Source organism: Nelumbo nucifera, chromosome 3 (assembly GCF_055504915.1).
Source record: "Nelumbo nucifera cultivar China Antique chromosome 3, China Antique-T2T, whole genome shotgun sequence".
Lineage (NCBI taxonomy): Eukaryota > Viridiplantae > Streptophyta > Magnoliopsida > Proteales > Nelumbonaceae > Nelumbo > Nelumbo nucifera.
Window position 1 is genome coordinate 70281390 of NC_142651.1, and position 20896 is coordinate 70302285.

The 20896-nt window shown below is 46.0% G+C and overlaps 1 protein-coding gene across 1 annotated transcript; it reads right to left on the reverse strand.

Annotated features, from left to right (window-relative positions):
- Positions 1-1543: 1543 nt before the first annotated feature.
- Positions 1544-20667, reverse strand: LOC148801326 (GDSL esterase/lipase At1g33811-like). The gene is made up of 5 exons (XM_088899604.1): positions 19576-20667; positions 17337-17461; positions 16597-16845; positions 15161-15416; positions 1544-1828 (listed from the first exon to the last, which is right to left on the reverse strand). The coding sequence occupies exons 1-5, from the start codon at positions 19931-19933 to the stop codon at positions 1605-1607; spliced, it is 1212 nt and encodes a 403-aa protein (XP_088755730.1). The 5' UTR covers positions 19934-20667; the 3' UTR covers positions 1544-1604.
- Between the last annotated feature and the right edge of the window lie 229 nt (positions 20668-20896).

The following is a 20896-nucleotide window of genomic DNA, read 5'->3' on the forward strand; positions in this document are numbered from 1 at the left end:
GAAAGAGAAGAAAAGAGGAAAGGAAGGAGAAGAAACGGGGGAGAAAAAAAAATGAAAGCAAGGAAAGGAGGAGGAGAAAAGTCGCACGCTACGTTAATGTTTGAGCGGCAATGACCACTTTTTTGTTTTGGCCAAAAGTGAAATTACAAAAATAAAATTAATAGGCATTTAAAAGTGCCTCTAATGCTATCTAAATTAATCTGCCTCCTTTAGTAGTTTATAGAGACATTTTTTCTTGACTTCCTCTGGCCAGGTGCCTCTAATAATGAATTCCAGTAGTGAGAGAAGGATTAATTTTATTCTACTGAAAGTTGAATTCACATCATCAAATTAATGGTGATCCCATCATACACAAATTGATATGTAGAACATTGATGGTTTCAGTTAACTAATTTCTTAACTCAAATAACCGTGAAATCAAAATAATAAGAAAATCAATACATTGGATAGATGGTCAATCCATTCTCGTTGCATTCTGGGCAACGGTTGGGCCATCCATCATCAGTCTCTTCATCAGGACTGACTTTTTAATTGACATTTCAGTCGAAGCACAACACGAGGTGTATCCCTATGCAGCCGTCGCATGGGCCGCTGGAGTGATCGACTGGGACTCCTTGCAAGAGTGGTCGGAGCTTCCTTTGTTCATGCAAGCTCACCACCTCATCACCTCCTCCGATGTATCTCCCCCTTGCAAGAGCGGTAAGCAATGAACGGATACTTATTGCCAAGTATTTTTTACCGCCATCGGAGTGCAGTTGTGCTCAGATTTCTCCAGGGCTAGGACTCGGTTGAAAAAAATAGGAAGAAGGGGAGTTCAAATGATTTAGAATGAGAGCTTTGGATTACTTTTGTCTTTTTTTCTGATCGGTGACCGGGTGAATCATATACACCCACTTAACAGAAACAACAGAAACAACGTTAACGGAAATGGCTTGATTTGAATAGGTGACGTGCACACCTCCTATTGGAGGGTACACGCTCACCGTGAACCTACGGTTTGACTGGACTCGTTCTCATTCTATAGTGACTCCAACGTCAAGGCAATGACGAACCAATCTCCCCAGTGCCATGTTCATCTACATTGATATCTACGGGATGTTTCAAGACATTCTCACCCGGCCAACAATCTCGATACGGCTGTCCCCTGCATGACATGGCAGTTCCTAGACCCACTTCTGGTCCTTTGTCTCCACCCGTCAGCTACAACCTCAACATACACATTAGTTGTACAAGAGACCTTTGAGCACTGAAATTTAAGGAGTGACAAAATCTGGGCCAATGCGACCTTAGGCTACAACCCACTAACGCCCATGTGTAGGGAAATTCCATGCTTGATCTGACAACAAACTTCACAGTTATTTCAAGGATTCAGTTGTAGTAATGTATTTCAACAATTGATATATCATTAAATTGAATGGAATGGTGAAATAAGATTCTTGCAAGATGTAACGGACCCCGTATAGTTGGGATAAGGTTTAAAATGGTGATATTGATAGTAAGAGAAATTAAATGTTGTGGAACAAAAACATCTACACAAAATGCCTAAAGATAAATGTAATATCATTGAACATTCTCGTTGAAAATTATCTAAGAAAACTCAAAACTTAAAGCATGGCTAGTTGTTCTATATTCATAGGATAAACATCAGCTCGTGAGTTTGAATTGTATGATTTCTTCGCAAGGATGATATTGGCAACTTCAGTGGGATGAAATGCATCCCAAAAGACATACTTCCTTCGATCATCACAGGGTTGCTGAAGAGGAAGACATGTGATCTGGCCATTGTTCCTTCCGACTCCACAACATCCCTTGGTGACAGCCTCGAATCCTGCTTTGTTGAAAACATTCGCAATTCACAAGTACAAGCCGGTTAGTGGTTGGATTGCAATAACAATAGATAGTGTCTATCAGGAACGTAACTATTTCTTCAAAGACTAAACATCAGGTAAAAACGTTCATGATCAAGTCTTTTAACTCGATGGATCTTGCACTAGGAATGCAAGATGGTCTGGTTTATGTTTATGTCAACCCAAATCGTTCAACTCCTCGGCCATTCCTTAATTCAGTTGAATGCCATCGTGTTGGGCAAAAATCAGGTTGGGTTTGGGTTGATCCAATTTCTTTAATTTTTTGTTTGAAAAATAATTTCACTTTTTGGACGGGATTAGCCAAATAGAGTTAACTAGTTTTAGGGTATGTTTGATTCATAGTGGGAATCGGAATCCGAATAAACCTATGTTCCATTTAGTTCAGACAGGAATCAGAATGGGAATTGAAATCATATGAAATAGGATTTCATTCCTAAAAAAGAGGGAGAGAATGTCCTTCACTCATTCCTTTAAATGGGAGTATTCCATTCCACTCGAAATGAAAATGAGATTTTAATTCTAACCAACCAAATAATTAGAATCGGAATGATCTATTTGTATTCTGATTCTGATTCCAAACATCAAATGGACCCTTACTATCGTTTTGTATGTATGAAAATAAGAAAGTTAAGGTGCTTTAGGAGTATCATTAGCCAGGTTTAGAATTTTCAATCGTAATCTTAACACGGCCAAATTCAACTTTGATGGATTGGCTTGGACCAACCCAGCACAAGTTGCACTCTACCATGAATTTTGTGAAAACCAATGAGAGGTTGTTAAATTGTATCAGCTTTTATTCTTGTTAGTCCACATGAACTCCACGTGACAGACCGACAAGTAACAGTATTAATGGATGCATGGTTGTATTTCATGATGCGAGAGAGCCTTTACATGGATCAGGCCATTGAACAAATTCTCTATTGAGGGAAAGTTCGTTTCTCAGGATTTTATTTCTCCAATTTTCTATCAAACCAAACACAGCCTTAGTAAATTATGCAAAGCATTAATAGAATGCAAACAATCGTTGCCCATCAAAGAAAGAGGCATGTGCAAATCCAAAAATTCAAATTCAATTAAGAATTTGAATTTAAATAATTTCAGCCCAAAATGCCCAAATCTTGGCAACGTAAATTCTTAAAATGGAGTACCTGAATTGCACCCCTAAACATCTTCTTTCCATTGATGTAATGAGGCTTTTTGACTGATTTTTTTTCTATATAGACTTCTAAATGGATTGGATAATACCTATAACTAAATTTAATCCGTCAATCTTCCAATTGGGATCAAATTTGAATTGACATCATATATGGATTGATGCTAATAAATTAATTTAAATATTATCAAAATATCATATTATCAATAAGATTAATTAAAAATAACTGTCCTATTGTATATCATGAATAAAATCAGTTAAAATTACTTCTACGAAACTTGAATTCTTCGGGCTCGGATCTGCTACCCATAAGTTGTTCTTACATCCCTCTCCACTAGTAATTACAGTTGTGTATTAGGAATATCACCCCTATCATTCATGGGAAAATGTTTCTAATACACGGCAATGGTGTTCTGTGGATATGAATGTGAAAACAACTTGTGACTAATAGATTTGGAGTGAAACTCATCACTATTTATTCTAGATTGCTACAATAAGGCATACATTAATCAATGAAAACTCTCAGATCACGTTTAAGAGTTTGACCAATCAAAGGTCCTACAGTGAATTTTGATGATTTTTCATTGGTTAATGTAAGGTTTAAGTGTAGCAGATCGGAATTGCTACCTATCAACAATGCATGGTAAAGTGAGATATCCAATTTGAAGAATTTACCCTACCTCAATCCCGGTCTTTTTGGCTGCGCCTAACGAGTTTTACTTTTAACCAATTCCCAACTCGACTCCAACAAAGTTGCATCCAATTAGGATGTAAGTGCGTCGGATCAGATTCTACCCAAATTCGAATCCGATCCGGTAACAGCTGGATTATAAATTGGATCGGATCGAAAAGGTTAATATGTTTAGTTAAATAGATTGAATTCGAATATATCCTAACCCAATCTATCATCATCCAATCCGATCGGTTAGTTATGAAAAATATACATATATTATTTATATAATATATTATTATATTATATAAATAACATAACATATTGTTTATATTATATTTTCAATTTTTTATTACAATTCAAATCAAATAATACTTATCCGATTCGAATCCATCAGATTTCTTATCAAACTTTACCGATCTGATCCAATCTGCATCTAATGGAAAACTAATCGGATCTGACCCAGTTAGATTATATTTTACACTTATGATTACCCATATTATAATTAACAACTTGAAAATTCATCTTTGGATTATATAACCTAAATAAAAAGGACAGTAAATAGTAAACTGTTTAAATGTTGAGAAAACCAAGTGCTTTTTAACTAAAAATTAAAATTATCTTCCATACTTTGCATGGAATTTACCCTTTTAAAGGTATAATAAAAATTACAAAAAGACGATAAAACCTTTATATATTTATAAATTGTTTTGGTCTTAATCATTTTTAAAACAAAAAGAAAAAACCAGTCTAGACCCAATTATAATTGGGACTGATGATGCACGATCTGGCCGGTCTTAGCTGTCGATGATCTTGCCTCTGAACTGAGTAACAGGGACCTGAAACGGGAGGAGAAGAGAAGCTCCGGGGAGAACCCGGCGTAAGGGCTCCGAAGCTCAAGTTAGAATCCTTCAAAGGCAAGAATAACCAGATAGCGCGAGAGTTAGCATACCTCATCCCTGGGTGGGTAGAAGCCTTTTATAACCACCTCGCGCACTCACTTCCAGGCCTCCGTCAGGTCGGGCATGATTACTTCTGAACTCCTGCCAGTTCGGGTGTCATTTCCTCTGGTCGGACAGAACCGCCATTGTTCCTTTTGTCGGAGCCGTCTCTGCGGCTAGTGACGACGGTTGCAGGTGGCGGTGGCAGGAAGCAGTTTGAAATGCGGCTGTCAGGTGTCAGATCCCAAATCAGTCAGGTATGCCACCCTTGGACAAGACGTCCTTGGTATCGGGTACGTCTGGCTGGCCTGGTGCTTTGGAAGTCAAGTGTTGGAGTGGCGAGCGAGGTGCCTTGAGTTCGGTTTGGAGTGTTCCGAGCTGCCACGGGTCAGCTCGGGTCAGCTTTGTGAGGCTTGGGGCCCAGTACAGTTCGTGCTCCTTGCAGGGAGCTCGGGTTCTCAGGAGGGAGCTCGCTCTTATCAGGGAGCTCGGGCTCCTAGTAGGAAGCTCAGGTTTTAGGGAGCTCGGACCTTTGATAGGGAGCTCGCTCTCTTAATCAGGGAGCTCGGGTTCTTTAGGGAGCTCGGGCTCCTAGTAGGGAGCTCGGACTTAGGGAGCTCGGGTTTTAGGGAGCTCGGACCTTTAACAGGGAGTTCGCTCTTAACAAGGAGCTCGGACTAAGTGCAGCGGTCTGGAGTTCGGGCTCGGTAGTGAGTTTGGACTTGCTTCCGATGTTCGCTTTGGGTGCTCTACTGTCCCGAGCTGCTTGCCTTTGCCACGTGTCGGGCGATCGCGAGGTCGGGCAAATTTCCCTTCATCAATTGCCCCCCACTTCCTGTGACAACGGTTCCGTCTTGGCGCAGGGAGTTTGCAAGGTAGTGGGAGGGTTTTGGTCCGTACTGAGCGTGCTCACTCCAATTTGATTTTCAAAAAGGGGCGCGCGTTCGGAAGTCGTGATGTCAGTTATTCGAGAGTTACGCTGCAGACGCTTTTATTGCGAGGGGACGTGCGCCGTTGCTCCGTCAGTTTTGGGAAGACGCATGCCAACACCTGTCCTCTGACAAGACGTGCGCGACGTTCCGTCAGTCTCTAAAAGACGTGCGCCGATTGGTTTTTGTAAGACGTGCGTCCTAGCGCGGTTGTGGGCCGTTGGGTTGGCTTTGATCTGGGCCGTCGCTTTCCGTACGCTGTGGATATAAATAGTGCGCAGGGGGGGGGGGGGGGGGGGGCCGTCCCTGCTATTGTCGTATATCCTGAGCTCGCGCCTTAAGTTTCAGCTCGCGTCCGGGCTTTTCAGCTCGCATCCAGGCTTTTCAGCTCGCGTCTCAGGTCTTGCTTGTCTTCTTCCCGGGTGAGTATTTTTTGGAATCCCGTTCCGTTTCGCGATGTCTGGTTTGGAGGGTTCAGACTGTTCAAGCGGGTCTGATGTGGGTTCCACGAACCAGTTTGCGTCCCACGGTAGTTCGAGCGAGCCCGATGTAGGTCCTGAGGGAGGGATTGGGCCTACCACCCGAGGTTCTTCGGGTAGGTCGGCATCCACCTCCCGTCGTGGCCGGGTTGTAGATCAGTTCGGCCCTTCGACCATGACGCTTGACGAACTTCAAACCCTCGTAGACTACTATAATTTGCCCAGTGAGTACGGTTATTTTATCCCAACGGGGAGCTTTCCTTGGGAACATGGCCCTGATGAGATGGTGATTTTCCGGGAACAGCTCGCCGCGGGGCTGCGACTGCCCTTCCACCCTCTTGTTGTCGAGGTCCTAAACCACTTCGGTGTGACGGTTGGCCAGCTTCACCCGAACTCTATTAGGAACTTAGTGGGAACGATCTCTTTATTTTGCGACGAGAACTTCCCTCGGGATCTGGAGATTTTTTCTTCTATCTTGATGTTGAAAAAGCAAGTGAGTCCCCTCCTTGGGCGTAGGCGGGCATACTACCTGTCCCCTCGCCCGGGCTTCAAGCTCTTACACGGACTCCCCAATAAGGTCCCGGCGTGGAAGCGGGACTATTTCGGGGTGCGAAGTGCGATGGGGTGGCCGTTTCAGACCGGCTGGGGGGTGGCCGCTCCTGACTCCGGCGTCACACTTGATGAGGAGACGGCGGAGGGCCTTCGGCAATGGGCGCGGCTTGGGCTGGATTGCCAATGGTATCTGACGGAGGCCAAGCTTATTGCTGCGGGCCTGAGTTCGGGTAGGTTCTTTCCCTAGTGATCTTGTCTTGTTCTGTGCTTACGTCTTACTGATGCCGAACTCCTTTTCGCAGGTACAATGGATTCATGAGGGTCACGAGGTGCGCACTTATTCGAGGGGATGAAGTGGAGAAAGCGGGTGGCCAAGCGAGCTCGCGCCGAGCCATCCCGGGCTGCGGAGCCCGAGGTGCCGGACTGTCCGGCAGAGGAGCCCGAGATGGTTCCTCCCATGCAGGGGCCGGCGGGGGCTCCTTATGCTGAAACCACACACACGGGGGCTCCCGCTTATTCCGAGTCCGCTCATATGCGAGCTGGGCCATCGGTCTCGGAGGCCCCGGAGGACTTCAGGAGCGTGCTATCGCCCGTGCATGCTCTTCAACGGAGTAGGGAGGCGACGTTTCCTGAGGAAGTCGCGGCGTGGACCGAGCTCCCTCTGCACCAAGTGGCCTGCCGTGCCGTTACTCATGCCAAGGTGGTAAGTGGCCTGCCTCCGTGCTTAGCTTCTATTTTTTCATTCGTTTCTCTGATCTCCTTTTCCTTTGATAGGTGAACTCCTCCATTCATGCCTTGGCGAATCAGGTGGAGAAATGCTCGCGGCAGGCGCGAGCTGCCAAGGAGGCTGCTCGGGCTGCCGAGGAGAATGCCCGGATTGCCGAGGAGAATGCTCGCGCTGCTGATGCTGCTGCTCGCCGTGCGCGGTCTAGGCAGGCGAGGTCTCAGAGGGATGCCGAGGCCATGGGGGTGGTGGTGCAGCGCATGGCGGAAATGAAGCTGGACTTGGAACACCAGGTCGAATATCTTCAGGAGGATATCAGGGAGAAGACTCAGATCTTCTCTCAGGGCATCGAAGACGCGAAGAAGAAGGCTGTTAGCGATTACATTGCTTCGCCGGATTTTGATGACCTGATGGTAGACTCCTACAGGAGGGGTTTCAAGCTAAGTCGGTGGATGATCCGGAATACGTACCCCGACCTCGATACCAGCGCCATATCCACTTCGCGCATCACTCCGGAGATGGCTAATGCCGCGGATGCCGAACCAGACTCCGAGGGGGAGGCAGGTCCTTCGGGCGTTGTCGGAGAGGCTTCTGATAACGATGAAGTAGCTCCGGACTTGTAAAATGTAATGAAATGGAATGTACACATCTGTTTTGAAATGAAACGTCTTTTTGTTCGTGTACTGGTGTCTTCGAGCTTATATTTTTTGCCGAACTGACCATTTCGGTCCGTCAGTTTGTTTAATGAAATGACTTCGGCGTACTTGCTTTGGTGGCCTATAGATAGTACCTTCTCAAGTTGACAACGTTCCATGCTCGGGGTACTTGTTTCCCTTCTAGGGTTCCGAGCTCGTACGCTCCCCCACCGAGTGTTTTCGTTACTCTGTAGGGTCCTTCCCAGTTCGGTCCCAGTTTTCCTATGCCGGTTTCGGGCACCATGACCTTACGGAGAACCAGGTCGCCGACGCGGAAGTTCCTCTTTTTTACTCGCGCGTTGTAGTACCGAGCTACCTTTTGTTGGTAAGCCGCAGTTCGAATGTGCGCGAGGTCTCTCACTTCGTCCAGTAGGTCGAGGTTGGTGCGCAACTCGCCCTCGTTTGTCCGTTCGTCGTACGCTTCCAGTCGTAACGTAGGCACTTCGATTTCCGCCGGGATCACTACTTCGGTGCCATAGGTGAGGTTAAAGGGGGTCTCACCCGTGGCGGTCTTTTCCGTGGTTCGTCTGCCCACAAACCTTTGGCCCGGTCCAATCGCGTTTTTAGTCCGCGGAGGATGGCTCTGTTCATTACTTCTGTTTGGCCATTTGCCTGCGGGTGTGCGACCGATGTGAAGTTCTGACTAATTCCCATACTTTGGCACCATTCTTGGAACTTGATGTCTTCGAACTGTTTGCCATTGTCGGAGATCAGTACCCGAGGTAGCCCGAAGCGACATACGATGTTCTTCCAACAGAAGTTTTGTATGTTTCGGGCTGTAACTATTGCTAGGGGTTCGGCTTCTATCCACTTTGTGAAATAATCTACTGCCACCACTAGGAATTTCCTCCCGCCTGTCGCTGGTGGGAATGGCCCCAGGAGGTCGATGCCCCATTGGGCGAAGGGCCATGGACTGGTGAGGTATTTGAGGTCGGCAGCGGGCTGATGGTGGATGCTAGCGTGCTTCTGACACTTGCCGCATTTTCTGACGAGCTCGATTGCCTCTGCCTTCATCGTTGGCCAGTAGTATCCTTGTCGAAGTGCCTTTTGGGCGAGGGCTCTTCCCCCCATGTGTCCACCACACAAGCCTTCGTGGATGTCGCGGAGTACCAGCTCGGCTTCGGCTGAGCGCAAGCATCGCAGATAGGGGAGCGTGTAGGATCGTCGGTACAACCGTTCGTCTATCATGACGTATTTGGCTGCCTGGCGCTGCACCCTCTTGGCTGTGTTGCGGTCCGCGGGGAGTGTTCCGTCTAACAGGAAGCTCGCGAGTGGGTCGATCAAGCTCGGCTATGCTTCGATGACGGGAGCGACCTCTTCTGCCCCACCGAGAATGCTGGGCCGAGGAAAGTCCTCTACGTACACGGTTCTCCTGGCGTTGTGGCTCGTGCTAGCCAGTCAGGACAGGGCGTCAGCCTCAGCGTTCTCTGACCTCGGGATTTGCTTGATGAAGTGTGATTGGAAGTTGAGCAGAGCTTCCTTTACTTTTGCCAAGTACGCAATCATAGTGAGTTTGCGTGCTTCGTACTCGCCTGTAACTTGGTTGACCACGAGCTGGGAATCACTGCAGATAACCACGTGCTTTGCTCCGACCTTGCGCGCTAGGTTTAGCCCGGCTATCAGTGCCTCGTATTCTGCCTCATTGTTGGACGCCGCGAACTCAAAGCGTAGTGCGTATTCCAGTTTTGTTCCGCCCGGGCCGCGTAGCACTATTCCAGCCCCGCTGCCTTGTTGGTTCGAGGAGCCATCTACGTGAAGGATCCAGGGCTCCTCCTCCCAGTTCGCGCTTGGTCTAACCAGGAGGGATGCCATATTGGCTGCTACTTCGCGGGGTTCGGACTCGTTTGGCTCGGGAGCTCCGAGTTCACCCGAACTGGGGATCTCGGGCTCTACCGGCTCAGGGGCTTCGAGGCTAAACGTGCATTCTGCGATAAAATCTGCCAAGGCTTGGGCCTTAATGGCAGTTCTTGGCTTGTACTGGAGATCGTACTCGCTGAGCTCGATGGACCACTTCGTCAGCCAGCCGGAAACCTCGGGTTTGAGTAAGACTTGCCTCAGAGGTTTGCTGGTCAGGACGATGATGGTGTGGGCCTGGAAGTACGGGCGGAGTTTCCGTGCTGCTATCACCAGAGCATACGCTAGCTTTTCTATCTGCGGGTACCTTGTCTCTGCTCCCTGCAAGATTTTGCTAACATAATATATGGGTCGTTGGACCCGGTCTGCCTCCTTTACTAGTACCGAACTGACTACCTCGTCGCTGGCCGAGAGGTACAGCTCCAAGACTTCGCCTTCCTCGGACCGAGCTAAGGTTGGTACTTTGGCGAGGTAGCCTTTTAGCTCGTCAAACGCGAGCTGACAGTCTTGGGTCCACTCGAACCCTTGGCCTTTGATCGCTTTGAAGAAGGGTAGGCAGCGGTCTGCCGACTTGGACATGAAGCGGCTTAGGGCGGCTATGCGGTCGTTCAGCCTTTGGACTTCTTTTATTTTCTGAGGTGGTCTCATATCTAGGATGGCTTGTATTTTGTCTGGGTTGGCCTCGATGCCACGTCGATTGACAACATAGCCCAGGAACTTGCCCGAGGTGACGCCGAAGACGCATTTGTTGGGGTTTAATTTCATGTTATACCGACGCAGGATTTGGAAGACAGAATCTAAGTCTTGTATTAATTCTTGTGAAAACTGTGTTTTGACAACCATGTCGTCTACATAGCACTCTATCTTTGTGCCGATCAGGACCGAAACAGCTTATTTACAAGTCTTTGGAAGGTCGCCCCGGCGTTTTTTAACCCGAAGGGCATGACCTTGTAACAGTATATACCGAATTCGGTTATGAAGCTGGTTTTTTCCTCGTCGGACTGGTCCATCCGGATTTGGTTGTAGCCTGAGTAGGCATCCAGGAAACTTAGCAATTCGTGTCCCGAGGTCGCGTCCACTAGACGGTCGATCCTAGGAAGGGGGAAGCAGTCTTTCGGGCAAGCTCGGTTCAGGTCGGTGTAGTCGACGCACATGCGCCACTTGCCGTTCGCCTTTTTCACCAGCACAGGGTTGGCCACCCAGCTCGGGTAATGGACTTCCCTTATGAAGTCTGCCGCGAGGAGCTTTTCGACTTCCTCGTCGACCGCTTTCCAGCGCTCCGGGGCTAAGTTCCGTTTCTTCTGTCTAACGGGTCAGTTCGGCCCGTAGGGGTTCCTTGACAAAAGCACCAATCTGGAGTGCACGAGATGGGTCCGTAGGTGAGGTCGGGATCGCGACTGTCTCTTCTGTCGGCGAGGCTCGTTCTTCGCCTTGCTCCGTAGGCCGCTCCAGGTCGAGGTCGCCGGCCGGCTTGGACTTGCCCTTTAGGGCGGCGACGTAGCACTTGTGGGACTCGAGCTGGTCGCCCCGCACTACCCCCACACCGAAGTCCGTAGGGAACTTCATTGCCAAATAATAGGTAGAGACCACCGCCCGCAGGATATGTGTGATTGGCCGTCCTATTATGGCATTGTATGGGGAGGGGGTCGCGACCACCAGAAAATCGTGGCTGAGTCTGACCGCACAAGGCCATGTGTCCACTTCCACGGACACCGTTATCTTCCCAAGGGGCCTGACTTCCTCCCCGCTGAAGCCCACCAAGGGAGTGCTCGCAGGTTTTAGTTCGCTCCTTGGTAGCTGTAGCTGATCAAATGCCGACTTGAATAGGATGTCCGCCGAGCTGCCTGAATCTACGAGTACGCGCCTAACTTCGAAGTCGCTAATCCGGAGTTTAATGACGAGTGCGTCGTCGTGAGGGTAGCGAACTCCCCGCGCATCGTCTTCTGTGAAAAGGATCGGCTCTTCGGTCTTCGGCCTCTTCGGGGGGTTCCGCTCCTCGAGGACCGCTTCGCGGACTGAGGTCCGAGCTGCCGCTGATGTGCACCCCGCCACTACTGATCCTCCCACAATTACATGGATGGTTCCCCGAACTGGTCTTTCTACCGGGGGCTGTCGTTGCATTGGTTCGGCAGGCCTACTGCTAGTCTCCGGGGCGTCTTTTAAGTGTTCGCCCGGTTGATCCGCTTAATTGCTGTTATTGTTGTGCTGTACAAAGTTTCTTAAGTATCCGCGACGGATGAGCCCCTCTATCTCGTCTCGGAGGTTATTACATAGCTCGGTACTATGACCGTGGTCCCTATGGAAACTACAATACAAATTCTTGTTCCTTTCGTTCGGATTTCCCTTTAGGCGAGGTGGCCATTTCACGAAGGGGGCGTCCTTGATCGTCATTAGGATCTCGGTCCGCCTCGTGTTCAGTGGCGTGTAATCCGTCCGAGCTGGGAGGGGAGCTCGGAGTGACTGGTTCAGTTTCGGGTCCCGGGCCGGGTTTTTTCGGTCGACCGAGCTAGAGGGCTCGCCGTCCCTCTTTCTTTTCTCGTTTCCGCCCTCGGTTCTTTGGTTGATTTCCTCCTCCGTCCTCATGAACTTGTCTGCGAGCTTGAGGAACTCGGCCACGGTCGCGGGCTGATTAGCTACCATGTGCCACTTGAATTCCTTGTGCGTCACCCCTCTTTTCGCTGCGGCGAGCTGTACCGCGGGGTTCAACCGAGGTATCTGTAAGCATGCCTCGTTGAATCGTTTGATGTAGCCCCGTATGGGTTCTCCTTCCCTTTGGACTACTCCGAAGATGCTCTCCTCTGCTCTGGGCACCATTTGCTGGTAACAAAGTGTGCAGTGAAGACCTGCACGAACTGTGCCCAACACTTTATCAATCCGGGGGCTAGGTTCCTATACCAAGTGCGGGCTACCCCCTTGAGGGTGGTGGTGAAGGCCACGCACATGCATGATTCGCTGGCCCTGGCGAGGTGCATTTGGGACTGGAAAGCGTCCACGTGGTCGTTGGGGTCGAAGGATCCGTTGTACTTGTCTAGGGGCGGGAGCTTGAAATCTTTAGGCAAGGGGACTGCCAGGAGTTCTGGGGCGAGGGGGGAAGGAACTGAGAGGATCGGGGCGATTCCTACCTCGTCCGAGCTCGCCTCGCCTTTGCCTCTGAGCTCGGATAAGACGCGGGTGGCGGTTCGTCGACTTCGACGGCGTCTCCGCTGCTGAGTGGGCCTTGTGCTGGCACTGCTGGCCTCCGTGTTGCCGAGCTCGATGGGCTCGGAGTTCTGGTAGTCCGCTGCTGTCAGTGCGCCGAATCGGTTTCCCACCAGTGGGGACTCCGGTTTTGAGACCCGAGGTGCTGACCTCGCGGGCGAGGTTCCTGATCCGCCTGCGAGCCGTGAGGCGGGGATGACTTTTCTTTCTCTCTGGCCTGGGGACGAGGCCTGGCTGTTTGGGGGATTCTGGGGCCTGGAGGCCTTTCCTTGGTGAAGGCGCCCATCCTGCGGAGAGGATTTTACTGGCTTCGGGGCTAGGTGGCGAGGTGGAAGCGGTGGTTGGTTCGGTGTCAGTTGGGGAAACTGCTGCTGATAGTGGTATTGGGAGAGGTTGTGCAACACTTGGTGTTGGTGAAGCTGGTGTTGCTGGAACTGCTGCATCTGGGCTTGCATTGCCCGCATGCATTGCATTAAGTCGTCCAACCGATTCTGGCTAGCTGCCAGGGGGACGGCGGTCGGTTCAGAGAAGGTAGTCTCGATGGGAAGAGGGAAGGAGATGTTTGCAGAGGGCAGGCTTATAGGTGCCACTGTTTGTGGCGTAGTCAGGTCGGGGATTCCATCCACCGTGAGGGGGATGGTGAACTGCCCCACACACACCACGGGAACTTGGAGCTGTTCCCCGGTGGTGTTTGTCTCTGTGCCGCGTCCGGCGTTGTTGGATGAGGCCATAAGTAATGAGTTTTTCAGAGAAGAAGGAAAGGGTATGAAAGTTTTGGAGGGAGGCTTTTTGAAGCGTGTTCCCACAGACGGCGCCAATTGATGATGCACGATCTGGCCGGTCTTAGCTGTCGATGATCTTGCCTCTGAACTGAGTAACAGGGACCTGAAACGGGAGGAGAAGAGAAGCTCCGGGGAGAACCCGGCGTAAGGGCTCCGAAGCTCAAGTTAGAATCCTTCAAAGGCAAGAATAACCAGATAGCGCGAGAGTTAGCATACCTCATCCCTGGGTGGGTAGAAGCCTTTTATAACCACCTCGCGCACTCACTTCCAGGCCTCCGTCAGGTCGGGCATGATTACTTCTGAACTCCTGCCAGTTCGGGTGTCATTTCCTCTGGTCGGACAGAACCGCCACTGTTCCTTTTGTCGGAGCCGTCTCTGCGGCTAGTGACGACGGTTGCAGGTGGCGGTGGCAGGAAGCCGTTTGAAATGCGGCTGTCAGGTGTCAGATCCCAAATCAGTCAGGTATGCCACCCTTGGACAAGACGTCCTTGGTATCAGGTACGTCTGGCTGGCCTGGTGCTTTGGAAGTCAAGTGTTGGAGTGGCGAGCGAGGTGCCTTGAGTTCGGTTTGGAGTGTTCCGAGCTGCCACGGGTCAACTCGGGTCAGCTTTGTGAGGCTTGGGGCCCAGTACAGTTCGTGCTCCTTGCAGGGAGCTCGGGTTCTCAGGAAGGAGCTCGCTCTTATCAGGGAGCTCGGGCTCCTAGTAGGGAGCTCGGATTTAGGAAGCTCAGGTTTTAGGGAGCTCGGACCTTTGATAGGGAGCTCGCTCTTATTAGGGAGCTCGGGCTCCTAGTAGGGAGCTCGGATTTAGGAAGCTCAGGTTTTAGGGAGCTCGGACCTTTGATAGGGAGCTCGCTCTCTTAATCAGGGAGCTCGGGCTCCTAGTAGGGAGCTCGGATTTAGGGAGCTCGGGTTCTTTAGGGAGCTCGGGTTCTTTAGGGAGCTCGGGCTCCTAGTAGGGAGCTCGGGTTTTAAGGAGCTCGGACCTTTAACAGAGAGTTCGCTCTTAACAAGGATTTCGGACTAAGTGCAGCGGTCTGGAGTTCGGGCTCGGTAGTGAGTTTGGACTTGCTTCCGATGTTCGCTTTGGGTGCTCTACTGTCCCGAGCTGCTTGCCTTTGCCACGTGTCGGGCGATCGCGAGGTCGGACCAAATTTCCCTTCATCAGGGACAAAACTTAAAATCAGAACAGACGTGATCCGTTCGATTCTATCGGATAAACCCAGTCACCCATGACCCAACCCATTGACAGCTCTATACTTTGATCCAATAATAAACGGATTTAATTTCAACTGAAGATGAAAAGATGGTTACCATAAGAGGCTGCATTAACAACGAGATTTCTCGAACTATCGTACGAATTCACATAAATGAACTTCGCCCCGGGAAGTTGGCCGCTGTTGAAACGATCAATCATCCTTTTAAGGCCTGAGTTGAAGAGAGAAACTGCTCTGTTGATGCCTTCATTGCATTGGCTGCCATTTCCATACCGTGCTAATTCATATGGAATGCAGCCAATTGGACCCACCGCAGCCACAGCCACCTTGCGTGCTCCCAACTGATACAGTTCCTGAAATATCGAAAGCAAGAAACAAGCATTCTTAATTTTCTTCATTAAGATCTGTCTATTTGCCGTGCAATTTTATTTTTGTTGACTCTCTTTGTTTCAAGTGCAAATTTGAACTGGATACATATTTTGCATCCAAATCAGTTTCGCATCCTAGATTCCTCCCTAGATTTCTAGTCTGCACGCTTCATGAAACACTGCCATTTTATTCACACATTAGGTTCAGTTTGGAAGGAGTACAAATACAAATATCTTGCATTTTGTATTATTTTTTATGTGTTTATTTATTGTACATAAATAAATAAATAAGGGGGAAGGCTTCAGCTTTGATTAAGCTGCTTTCACCGAACCACTTTGAATAAGTTACTAAAAATAACTTGACAGAATAATTTCACTAGATCATTTTCTTGGATCAATTAAAGTGTATTTAGGGTTGTATGGAGCCCACCTTGCAAAGCCAGAAGCTTGTGTTTGTGAAAATCCTCTCAAACAGGCATTAAATCAGAATTTGCATACTTATTTGCACAATTTTTTGGAAAGATTATAAATATAAATATGTATGGTGCAAATACATACAAAATAGTATAAAATACAGGATTTTGCACTCTACATATTTCTATTTGTACTCCTTCCAAATGGAAAAATCCCATAGTTTTATATAAATAAAATTACATAAAAAACAAACCAGGCCTGAAGAAAGAAAGATCATGTCTTAAAAGCTCAGTTTGAAAGGAGTATAAATACAAATATGTAAAGTACAAAATCTTATATTTTGTATTATTTTGCATGTACTTATACTGTACATATTTGTATTTGTACTCCTTTCAAAGTGAGCCTAATCTCAAAATCATGGTTTTCAAAATCGGATCGGACCGGAAAAATTGGGAACCAATCAGGTGACCGGTTCCGTTTCCTCCAAAACTGGATTTTCTCAAAAAATATTGATTTTGGTCAATAAATCAATGAACCCAACGGTTAACCGTTCAAACGGTTTTTGACCATTTTTTATTTCTATTTTCAAATTTTAACTTTTTTTTTTATTTTTTTGTCAGAATGAATTAACCATTCGATTCAAACAGTCGAACCGTTTGATCGGTAACCAGATCCCTGACCTGTTCGATCTCCGGGTCGGTTTTAAAACAATGCTCAAAACTCAAATGTGATTGAAAGAGAAAGTAAGCACCGTTAGTTGGCGCGTGTATTGTTCGAGAAGCGCAGCTGCATAAGCTCTTGGGGTGTACTCTTGGCTGGTTCTGTACATGGTTGGCATAAAATAATTGTTGAGGTAATCGTTACTTCCCATGCCGGAGTAGAAAAGACACTTGCTTAGGTAATTATTTAGAGCATTGTCATTCCCTCTGAACATCCGCCTCATCTGCCGCACTGTTGATCTTAAGTTCTGGAGCTGTTGGTCCATCGGCAAGTGATCCCCCTACATTATTACCATTCATACAACCTATTTGTCAGAATTTCATGGCTTGGGTTTATTTGCGGAACCAACAGACGGACCGACTCGATTATATCAGTTTTGGTTTTATGGTATTTATCCTGATTAATAATTAGTTCGAAAGTGCTTCTTGTTGTTCTAAATCAGTTCAGACCCAAATTAATTATACCGTTAATAATATATAAAAAATTATGGTTTTTATGACTTTTGCTACATTTTAGAAAAATTTTATGAAGTATATATAAGACAATTATAGTTAAAAATATATGGTAAAAGGTAAAAGAGTTTAAAGTTTTAAGAAATTGACTCTGAAATTTTAAACATGCCTAAGACTCTTTTATCCTTTATCCCAATGCAGAACCATAAAGTAGGTATACACCAGATCAACTTTCATCACTTGCTTGAAATGAACCTTTTTTATTGGTATTACTCTTTTTACTTTAATTTTCTGGACTCAATTGTAAGTTACAACTTACAAGATTAATGCCAGTCTCGGCCCTGATACCAGCTGCTCCTGATGCGTAATTCACTCCTCTCAGCAATGCTCGACCTCCCGTAATTGAGTACGGTGGAATAAAATTCGGAAATCCTAGAAGTTGAGCTGCAAAGACAATGTAAGAAGTTCAAAAACATCCCTAACAATCCAGTAACTCTATTCAGATAACTTGACTCATTGGCTATCACTAACTAGAAAGGAAGAATACCTACTCAAATATGCATAAAGATCAACATCCATTGGAAAAAAAATGAAATTCTAAAATGAAATTCTATTCAACATGAAATTCTAAAATGACAAAAATGGATGTTGATCTTATTCAACATGAAATTCTTTCTCATTCTTATTCAACATGAAATTATTATTCTTTCTCATTCTTATTCAACATGAAATTCTAAAATGACAAAAATGGGTATAAATAGGCAGAATAAGAAAATATTGCTATGAACCAAATATTTTTTTCTAAAAACGAATTCTTTTTAGACTGACAAGTGTCCTATGTAAAAGTAATTTTGTAAAAATATTTTTGTAAGCATGCTTTCATAAAAATACTTTGATAAAATTGCTTTTGTAAAAGTACTTTTGCAAATGTGCATTTATAAAAATACTTTCGTAAAAGTAATTTTACAAAAATGCTTTCATTAAAGTTCTTTGATAAAAGTGCTTTTGTAAAAGTACTTTTGCAAAGGTGCATTTATAAAAGTAATTTTACAAAAACGCTTTCATTAAAGTTTTTTCATAAAAGTAATTTTGTATAAAAGTAGTTTTATAAAAGTGTTTTCGTAAAATTTCTTCCATAGTAATCCACTAGTGCTAAAGTTTTGTAGGCAGAGTTTCCTCAAAGAATGAAAATGAACAAGGTGGGGCATGATTATTTTTCATGCTGCAGGATACCTCAATTTTTGTGCTAAAGGCTGATTTTTCATTCTAAGAAGAATATGACCCATGGCAAGAATTTTGTAACCAAACATTCAACTGATGTTTAGAGTAACTCAGCTAACTTTTAGGCCGATTCTACGAGGATCACCCAAATTTCAAGTTGATCCTCATTTTAGAACATTGCATGTTAGGTCCACAGATTTTAGAATCCAAATCTATTCCCCACAGATTGCGCCTCAAAAACGTCCCACAGCACATCCCAACCGTGTAATGGGAACATCTCCCAATGGCAAGTATCAGAGATTTTCTCAATGCATGTTGAGATGTGCATATGGGACGTTTTTGGGGCTCATTCTATGGGGAGCAGATGTAAACTCCAGATTTTACCGTGCCTTTATTTTATGAGGAGGCGGTTCAGATCAGCTCCCAACTAGTTTGTTGTGCAGATGTAGTGGCCTGTTGGGATGCTGAGAGTATTGGTTGGGAGTTGATCCGGTTTTTGCTAATGATTATCTAAAGTACAAATAAGAAAAATGTTTCCAAGGAAAATGGTCATCAGTGAATCAGAATTTGTTCCCCACAGAATACTCCTCACACTGATCTCGCACATCCCACCATGTATTCGGAATATCTCCCTATGAATAACAATACACTAGTATGGGAGATATTCTCAATATATGGCAGAGATGTGTTGTGAGGTTGGTGTGAGGAGTGCTCTGTGAGGAACAGATCCAGACTCGTCATCAGAATCATCTAAGCTAAAAGAATAGAAAATCTACCCATTGATCTGCTGAACGCAATATATTGACAACATCCTATTCATAAGAGAACAATGGGAATATCTTCCCATGAATGACAGCTATAACTATTCATGAGCTGGGCTCAAGTTGAGCTTTTGTCAAAATTTAAATGGACCCAGCTCAAAGCAGTGTAAAGTGTTTATGTCGAGCCCGAAGCCCAGTCCATGATCAAGTCTAATGACAAAATATATATATGAGAGAGACTTCCATGTATGGCTACAAGGTCATGTGGCCAACATGTTGCGATAAGCAAATCTTGACTCAGTCCCATGATTTTTAAAATCGACCCGGAGATCGAATTGGTCAGGGGTCTGATTATCGGACCGAACAATCAGTCCGTTCTGACAAAAAAATAAAAATCGGTCAAAACCGTTTGAACAGTTGACCACTCGGGCCAGTGGTTTTTATAAAAAATCCGGTTTTGGAGATAACCAGAATCGATCAGGTGACCGGTTTCCGATTTTTCTGGTCCGGTCCAGTTTTAAAAACCATGTTCAGTCCTACAAAAATAAACAAATAAGGATGAACCCAGTTACAAACCTAGAACATCAACGGTTGTTCGACCATTATTGAACCTCCCAGTCACGCCTTGAGGGAAATCAATGCCGTAAGGCATGTAGTTGGCCCTTGCAAGAGTAAGTATCTCATTGTTGTTGCCATTGTCCACCAACGAATCACCAAATATGAAGAAACAAGGCACCTGAGGCTCCTGCGAGAAAGCTCTTGTTAGAAGAAACATACACAAAACAAGCATTTTCATATTACCGAAGCTCGCCATATTGTTGTATATATCCTTCTCCAGCATATAGTATCTCGTCAATGCATCCTTCCAGTGGGGCACATTTATAAAGCTCCTAACGGTTGGTTTGCCTATATGAATTTCATGTGATGTGTGCATGCTTTCTAAAAGGAAGGAGAAAGAATAAATACAAAGAAGATGTAAGTATGGAAGAAGGAAAAGAAGTAGTAAAAGGATAAGAGCTCGTGAGACAATTTGTTGCTTTTGGGTGGGTCATGTTTTCTCCAGTTTGTCTATTAATGGGTTATATGCTCAGCGGTGATGAGTGGTCTAATCTCGTGAGCTATTATTCTTTCCTGTTTGATTCGGAAAGGATCGTTCGGTTCCGGAACAAATGTAGCTTCAGACTTTCAGTAATGTTGGTTCTGTAACTTCTCTTCATATTTTCGTGCAACGAGAGTCCAATATTTTGAGAGTCCGGCTCATCTGCCAACAAAATACATTCCAACAACCTACTAACATCATTTGACACCGCATACATAGTGGGTTCCAGTTCCATGATGAGATGTGCCGTGTTAAATCGAATTGGTAGGGGTTGGAATGTGTGTTGTTCGATGGGGATAATTCCACTCCGATGGTTAAGATGGCAAGGCTATATTTAGTTACAATTCGATTTGTTCCAAAGATCATTGCGTGAAAATGATTTTTGTTTTGAAGCTAAATGTTATATCAGGTTTAAACTCAGTTAAAGAATTACAATTTTCAAACATTCGCATTTAAAAGTAGATTTGTTTAATCACTGTTGTTTGGATTGTTATATCAGTATATAGGTCGAACCAAACTAGTGTTCAGTGGCTGACTTTTTAAAGTTTTCCAGTCCGAACGTTGAGAATCAGATTCTCTAATTTTGGACAATTTTCTAGGGTCGATTTAGCATTGGATCAAATCAGATCTGATCTCAAATAAAATTATAATCATACTTGATATGGAGATCAAATAATGCACTTCCTAGAGTGGTAGTTCATGCCTAAAATTCAAGCTAAAATTGCCCTCTCAATAGAAAATGATGCAATTGAGCTATGGGAACCTTGGACCATAAACATGTGAGGAATCCAACTTGCA